General features: G+C 53.4%; 1 protein-coding gene across 1 annotated transcript; it reads left to right on the plus strand.

The window, feature by feature from the left end:
* Window positions 1-83: 83 nt before the first annotated feature.
* On the plus strand, window positions 84-7373 carry FAM162A (family with sequence similarity 162 member A). The gene is made up of 5 exons (XM_073668683.1): window positions 84-266; window positions 1589-1675; window positions 2697-2802; window positions 2874-2982; window positions 6388-7373. Exons 1-5 carry the CDS (start codon window positions 221-223, stop codon window positions 6463-6465), a joined length of 426 nt encoding a protein of 141 aa, XP_073524784.1. The 5' UTR covers window positions 84-220; the 3' UTR covers window positions 6466-7373.
* Window positions 7374-8265: the final 892 nt, after the last annotated feature.

The raw sequence follows: 8265 nt of genomic DNA on the forward strand, positions 1-8265 counted from the left end.
GACTGAAAATTCTCATCGATCTGATTGGCTACAGCGCCACAGTGCGTGTCTCTTATTGGTCAAATTATTGTTAATTCTGTTATCTCAACCACAAGCAATGTGACCTTTTCTATTGCCTTAGTCTGCCTTCTCTCCTCGACATTCCATTGGCTGTTCTGTCTTGGGCGGGGCCTGTGAACAGTGACGTCAGGCGGCAGTTCGTCTTTGTGTGACTGCAAAGATGTTGCGAGCGGCGCTCGGGAGGAGCGGAGTGCGCCTATTGGCTGGTGAGTGGTCAGGTGACCGCGGAGCTGCGGGGGCCCCCGGCTGTCACTCCGCTGCGGTCCTGCGGGGGCGCTGCTGCCCGTCCCCATAGTGCAGTATAGGAGTGATGTGAGGGGGGAGGGGCGAGTGTGACAGGTGCCACCATGGAGACCGTATACATAGATATATATACACCCGGCGTACAGAGCTGTCAGGCGGCAGCGATGGATCTTAGAGAGACCCGGAAAGTGCGCAACCCCCAGTAATAACTGCCCCGGTATACGGAGGGTCTTGTGGGATGTTCTCGGTGTACAGAGGGTCTTGTGGGATGTTCTCGGTGTACAGAGGGTCTTGTGGGATGTTCTCGGTGTACAGAGGGTCTTGTGGGGGGCGCTCTGTATACGGCGGGTCTTGTGGGGGGTTCCCGGTATACGGTGGGTCTTGTGGGGGGCGCTCTGTATACGGCGGGTCTTGTGGGGGGTTCCCGGTATACGGAGGGTCTTGTGGGGGGTTCCCGGTATACGGAGGGTCTTGTGGGGTGTTCCCGGTATACGGAGGGTCTTGTGGGGTGTTCCCGGTATACGGCGGGTCTTGTGGGAGGGTTCCCGGTATACGGCGGGTCTTGTGGGAGGGTTCCCGGTATACGGCGGGTCTTGTGGGAGGGTTCCCGGTATACGGCGGGTCTTGTGGGAGGGTTCCCGGTATACGGCGGGTCTTGTGGGAGGGTTCCCGGTATACGGCGGGTCTTGTGGGAGGGTTCCCGGTATACGGCGGGTCTTGTGGGAGGGTTCCCGGTATACGGCGGGTCTTGTGGGAGGGTTCCCGGTATACGGCGGGTCTTGTGGGAGGGTTCCCGGTATACGGCGGGTCTTGTGGGGGGTTCCCGGTATACGGAGGGTCTTGTGGGGGGTTCCCGGTATACGGAGGGTCTTGTGGGGGGTTCCCGGTATACGGAGGGTCTTGTGGGGTGTTCCCGGTATACGGCGGGTCTTGTGGGAGGGTTCCCGGTATACGGCGGGTCTTGTGGGAGGGTTCCCGGTATACGGCGGGTCTTGTGGGAGGGTTCCCGGTATACGGCGGGTCTTGTGGGAGGGTTCCCGGTATACGGCGGGTCTTGTGGGAGGGTTCCCGGTATACGGCGGGTCTTGTGGGAGGGTTCCCGGTATACGGCGGGTCTTGTGGGAGGGTTCCCGGTATACGGCGGGTCTTGCGGTTGCTCCCGGATTAGTGTTACATGTTCACTTATCATTCTGCTGTATTTTCTCCAGCTCGGGCTGTAGCCTGCTGGGGGTTCTAGTCCCCCTGTATACACGGTGTAGATGACGGATTTCTGGTCTTTCTCCAGGCAGACCCGCGGTCCCCGTCCCTCAGTCCCTGGTGGGCAGGAGATGGCAATGCAGCAAACCCGAGGGGGACAAGACCAAAGCGGAGGGTGAGTGCAACGCCACTGCCGGGGGGCGCTCTCCTGGGCCCCCACCATCTCTGCCTGATTAACCCCTGTGTGACCTTGGTGATATCCAGTGAGAAACCCCACTTAGGCCTGTTTCACACGTCCATGTCTTCGGTACGAGTGGTGACAGCTTCCACATGTACCGGAGACACTGACACATGTTGACCCATTCATATCTATGGGTCTGTGCACATGTCAGGGTGTTTCCACACACCGTGTGTCCATGTGCTCCACGCGCTGACATGTCCGTTGTTTTGCGGATGCACGGTCCGCAAAACGTACCACACGCTGAACACACACGGATGACATCTGTGTGACACGGACGGCGCCTGGGAATCAGCTCTACATGTAGCGTTGTTCCCAAGCGCCGGGTGCTGAACACTGCCCTCATCATGGTTCCCTGCCAGCGCTGCGATCAGCACTAGCAGGGACAGTGATGAGGGTAGTGGTACTCTGCTGCAGAGTAGCTGGGGAGAATGAGCCGCTCTGGATCTGCGCTCAGTGAGTGACAGGACACGGCTCCTGAGCTGCAGCTCCAGAGCAGCTTATTCTCCCCGGCTCCTCAGCAGCAGCAGTCGCATGGATTACTGCGGGAGACACCGAGGAGAGGCGAGTATAAGGATTTTATTATTTTATTCTTATTTATTCAGGCGGGGACACTGCGGTAGCAGACTACTACTACCCTCATCATTGTCCCTGCTGGTGCTGATCGCGGCGCCAGCAGGGAACCATGATGAGGGCAGCGTTCAGCACCCGGCGTTTGGGAACATCGCTAACTGTATCGCTGATTCCCAGGCGCCTTATGTGCCACACTCAGACACATGGGACACGGATATCTCCAGAACCGTAAATATCCGGACTTGTGAAACAGGCCTTAAAACAAGGCCATATAGCGTCCCCTGTGGTCAGCGGGGATACTGCTGCTCTGACTGCTGGTAACAGCCACAGTTTTATTGCCCCAATGATCACTTCCCCCATCATCCGCCTCCTGCTTATTCTCCAGGTCATTCCTTCAAAATCCCTGGACACAAACCCACCAACTTTGAGAAGAAGATTCTGGTCTGGGGAGGACGATTCAAGAACGAATCCGATATTCCTGAAATTGTCTCGTAAGTAACGATCTGTGGGGGAGGATGAGGGTTGTGATCCTGCTCAGCCCTCACTCTGTATTCTCTCCCAGGTACGAGATGGTGGATTCAGCCAAGAGCAAAGTGCGAGTCAAGTTCTCCGTCATAATGATGCTGCTGACCATCGTCGGCTGCATCATAATGGTCGTATCTGGGAAGCAGGTGAGCGGCGGCGGCATCTGTACTGGAGACTATGGGGAAAGTCTGATCCATTACTTATCCAGTATTATACTCCAGAGCTGCACTCACTATTTTGCTGGTGCAGTCACTGTGTACATACATTACATTACTGATCCTGAGTTACATCCTGTATTATACTCCAGAGCTGCACTCACTATTCTGCTGGTGCAGTCACTGTGTACATACATTACATTACTGATCCTGAGTTACCTCCTGTATTATACTCCAGAGCTGCACTCACTATTCTGCTGGTGCAGTCACTGTGTACATATATTACATTACTGATCCTGTACTGATCCTGAGTTACATCCTGTATTATACCCCAGAGCTGCACTCACTATTCTGCTGGTGCAGTCACTGTGTACATACATTACATTACTGATCCTGAGTTACATCCTGTATTATACTCCAGAGCTGCACTCACTATTCTGCTGGTGCAGTCATTGTGTACATACATTACATTACTGATCCTGAGTTACATCTTGTATTATACTCCAGAGCTGCACTCACTATTCTGCTTTCCACATCTGACCACTGAGATTTTTCCTCGTTCCTCAAGGCAAAACTGCTGCAGCTCCTTCGCGTTAGATGGTTTCCTTTGGTGAACAGCGATCTTCACTTCTGACCACAGATTCTCCTTTGGATTTACGTCTGGGCTGTGACTCGGCCGCTCCAGAACATTTCCACGTTCCCCTTAAACCGCTCGAGTGTTGCTTTAGCAGTATGCTTTGGGTCATTGTCTTGTTGGAAGGTGAACCTCCGTCCCAGTCTCAAATCACTGACAGAGTGAAACAGGTTTTGCTCAAGAATATCCCTGTATTTCTTCCCCTTGGCTCGGACCATTTTCCCTGTCCCTGCTGCCAAAAAACATCCCCACAGCATGATGCTACCACCACCATGTTTCACTGTGGGGATGGTGTTCTTGGGATGATGACCTGTGTTGATTTGGCGCCAGACATAGCATTTACCTTGGTGGCCAAAAAGTTCAATTCTGGTCTCATCTGACCACAGCACCTTCCTCTGTACATTTGTGGAGTCTCCCACATGTCTTTTGGTAAACTCAAATTGAGCCTTACAATTTTTGTGTGTAAGTAAAGGCTTTTTTTCTGCCCACTCTTCCATAAAGGCCACCTCTATGCAGTGTGCGGCTTATTATGGTCGTATGGACAGATACTCCAGTCTCTGCTTGGGAACTCTGCAGCTCCTTCAGGGTTATCTTTGGTCTCTGTGCTGCCTCTCTGATTAATGACCTCCTTGCCCGGGCTGAGCGTTTTGATGGGCGCCCTCTCTTGGCAGGTTTGTTGTGGTACCATGTTCTTTCCATTTGATGATAATGGGTTTGATGGTGCTCCAGGGATCATCAGAAATTGGGAGATTATTTTATAACACCACCCTGACTTGTACTTCTCAACAACTTTTCCCCTGACTTTGTTTAGAGATCTCCTCGGTCTTTGTGGTGCTGTCGGTCTTCGTGGTGCTGTTTGGAGATCTCCTCGGTCTTCGTGGCGCTGTTTGGAGATCTCCTCGGTCTTCGTGGCGCTGTTTGGAGATCTCCTCGGTCTTCGTGGCGCTGTTTGGAGATCTCCTCGGTCTTCGTGGCGCTGTTTGGAGATCTCCTCGGTCTTCGTGGCGCTGTTTGGAGATCTCCTCGGTCTTCGTGGCGCTGTTTGGAGATCTCCTCGGTCTTCGTGGCGCTGTTTGGAGATCTCCTCGGTCTTCGTGGCGCTGTTTGGAGATCTCCTCGGTCTTCGTGGCGCTGTTTGGAGATCTCCTCGGTCTTCGTGGCGCTGTTTGGAGATCTCCTCGGTCTTCGTGGCGCTGTTTGGAGATCTCCTCGGTCTTCGTGGCGCTGTTTGGAGATCTCCTCGGTCTTCGTGGCGCTGTTTGGAGATCTCCTCGGTCTTCGTGGCGCTGTTTGGAGATCTCCTCGGTCTTCGTGGCGCTGTTTGGAGATCTCCTCGGTCTTCGTGGCGCTGTTTGGAGATCTCCTCGGTCTTCGTGGCGCTGTTTGGAGATCTCCTCGGTCTTCGTGGCGCTGTTTGGAGATCTCCTCGGTCTTCGTGGCGCTGTTTGGAGATCTCCTCGGTCTTCGTGGCGCTGTTTGGAGATCTCCTCGGTCTTCGTGGCGCTGTTTGGAGATCTCCTCGGTCTTCGTGGCGCTGTTTGGAGATCTCCTCGGTCTTCGTGGCGCTGTTTGGAGATCTCCTCGGTCTTCGTGGCGCTGTTTGGAGATCTCCTCGGTCTTTGTGGTGCTGTTTGGTTAGTGGTGCCTCTTGTTAATGGTGTTGGTGCCTCGTGACCTTACAGAAAAGGTAAAGTGTATATACTGACAGACATGTGACATTAGATGCACACAGTGGGACGTCACTAAGCATGGGACTTATAAAGGGAATTGCTTACACCAGAAATATTTAGGCTGTGTGCCCACGTAGCGTTTTACAAGCGTTTTTGATGCGGAATTTCCGCAGCGGAAACACTTGTAAAACGCTTGGTAACCCGCACCCCATGATCCCCAATGGGTTTCCGCAACTTCTATGCACATGCTGCGGATTTTTCCGCAGCGTTTATGCCGCGTTCAAAAATCCGCAGCATGTCATTTAATTTTGCGTTTCCGCAAGCGGAATTGCCTTTGTTCAATGCATAAAAAACGCAAGGCAATTCCGCATGTGGAAAACGCGTGATAAACGCGCGAAAAAAGCGCGATAAACGCGTGCGGAATTCCGCATGCGTTTTTCCGGGAGAGGACTTGCATTTATGCAGCAGAAATTTTCTGCTTCATAAATGCAACGTGGGCACATAGCCTTAGGGGCTTAATTGCAAAAGCGGTGAATACATCTGCACATCCCAATTTTTAGTTATTTGCTCCCATAAATGTAATTTCTGCCTAATATTTTTCTCACTTCACCAACTTTCGACTCTTTGCTGATGCATCACACACGGCGGATTACAAAATATTTACACACAGGTTGTAATGTAACAAAATATGAAAAAGCCAAGGGGGGTGAATACTTTTGCAAGCCACTGTGTATTTATTTGAGCCCTTCCTGACATAGGACATTGTATGTCGGAGACTGATGTGCGGAGCGGTGACCCCAGGGCAGCAATCGCTGCTGTTAACCGTTTAGATGCTTTTGTCCGCAGCTTTTCAAAGGTTCTGATCGGCACTGGCTTCGGGTCTGATGCCCACCTCCCACTCCAGCCGTACCACCACAATCTAATGGTGGGGTGCAGATAGACAATATATAGTAGCCAGCGTCCCAATAGGACCCCCTGTCGCCATCATCTCTGTATTCCCACAGCTCTCGGGTCGTTTTTATTTCACAATGAACAGTGGTGTCCCCTGGGCTTCTTGTTCTCCTCCTTGACTGTCGCCTTCTCTTTCCTCAGGCCGCCCGGCAGCAGGAGACGTTGGCCAAGCTGAACCTGGACAAGAAGGCGCGGCTCAAGGCCGAAGCGGAGAAGTAGCCGCAGCACAGAGTGTTATGAGGACGCTGCACAGTATTTCACCCCCCCCCCCCCATTGATGCCTAGACTGTAGCCGTAGTGACGTTTCATAGTGATTGTTCAGTGCTGGGGTCCAGGTCCCCCCCTCTGAGTGATGGGGGGGTCCGATACACTGCAAGGGGATGGGAGGGGGTCCGCAAAGAATCAAGCACCGTACAAGCTGCATCTGATATCGTACAGCGGCCGGGAAGCTGAGATATCGGCTGCTGTATGGAGACAGGAACAGGAGCCTGCACACAGCAGCCCCGACCTCAGCTGCCCGGACTGCCGCCCCTACTATGGGGGGTGGGAGAGGAAGACCTGCGCCTCCTCTAGAGGCTGCGTCTGACCTTACACTGGTCCCTGCTTCATTTTCCCGATATCTTGTCCCCGGTATTATTTTGCCGGTTCCCGTATCTGGGCCCTGGTATTATTTTGCCCGTTCCCGGTTTCTGGTCCCCGGTATTATCTTGCCGGTTCCGGTTTCTGGTCCCCGGTATTATTTTGCCGGTTCCGGTTTCTGGTCCCCGGTATTATTTTGCCGGTTCCAGTTTCTGGGCCCCGGTATTATTTTGCCCGTTCCCATATCTGGGCCCCGGTATTATTTTGCCCGTTCCCGTATCTGGGCCCTGGTATTATTTTGCCCGTCCCCGGTATTATCTTGCCGGTTCCGGTTTCTGGACCCCGGTATTATCTTGCCGGTTCCGGTTTCTGGTCCCCGGTATTATTTTGCCAGTTCCGGTTTCTGGACCCCGGTATTATTTTGCCGGTTCCGGTTTCTGGTCCCCGGTATTATCTTGCCGGTTCCGGTTTCTGGTCCCCGGTATTATTTCGCCGGTCCTTAGTGTCATTTCACAGGTTTTGATGCACAATAAAGTATTTGATCACTAGTTTGGTAGCAGGATAATGTGTGACTTTAATATGGAGGGGGATGTGCAGCCCCCTCGCCGATCACTTCTATGGAGAAACAACCAGTGCAGTCGGCCACCATCATTCTGGTGCTGAGCTCTAAATCCGGAACATTAAATGAAGAGATTCTGGCAGTCACCACTAGGGGGAGCTCCCTGCATACGTGTTATACAGTGACCACTAGGGGGAGCTCCCTGCATACGTGTTATACAGTGACCACTAGGGGGAGCTCCCTGCATACGTGTTATACAGTCACCACTAGGGGGAGCTCCCTGCATACGTGTTATACAGTCACCACTAGGGGGAGCTCCCTGCATACGTGTTATACAGTGACCACTAGGGGGAGCTCACTGCATACTGGTTACACAGTGACCACTAGAAGGAGCTCCCTGCATACGGGTTACACAGTGACCACTAGGGGGAGCTCACGGCATACGGGTTACACAGTGACCACTAGGGGGAGCTCACGGCATACGGGTTACACAGTGACCACTAGGGGGAGCTCACGGCATTCGGGTTACACAGTGACCACTAGGGGGAGCTCACGGCATTCGGGTTACACAGTGACCACTAGGGGGAGCTCACGGCATACGGGTTACACAGTGACCACTAGGGGGAGCTCACGGCATACGGGTTACACAGTGACCACTAGGGGGAGCTCACGGCATACGGGTTACACAGTGACCACTAGGGGGAGCTCACGGCATACGGGTTACACAGTGACCACTAGGGGGAGCTCACGGCATACGGGTTACACAGTGACCACTAGGGGGAGCTCACGGCATACGGGTTACACAGTGACCACTAGGGGGAGCTCACGGCATACGGGTTACACAGTGACCACTAGGGGGAGCTCACGGCATACGGGTTACA

This window comes from Phyllobates terribilis, unplaced genomic scaffold, assembly GCF_046119375.1.
Source record: "Phyllobates terribilis strain yellow unplaced genomic scaffold, ASM4611937v1 Scaffold_2__4_contigs__length_985480577, whole genome shotgun sequence".
Classification (NCBI taxonomy): domain Eukaryota; kingdom Metazoa; phylum Chordata; class Amphibia; order Anura; family Dendrobatidae; genus Phyllobates; species Phyllobates terribilis.

Bases quoted from the DNA above. Each gene is read 5' to 3' on its own strand.
- FAM162A (XM_073668683.1), top strand. From the start codon at position 221: ATGTTGCGAGCGGCGCTCGGGAGGAGCGGAGTGCGCCTATTGGCTG. The intron at 1,676-2,696 runs GTGAGTGCAACG...CTTATTCTCCAG, and splicing joins GGACAAGACCAAAGCGGAGG to GTCATTCCTTCAAAATCCCT. The intron at 2,803-2,873 runs GTAAGTAACGAT...ATTCTCTCCCAG, and splicing joins GATATTCCTGAAATTGTCTC to GTACGAGATGGTGGATTCAG.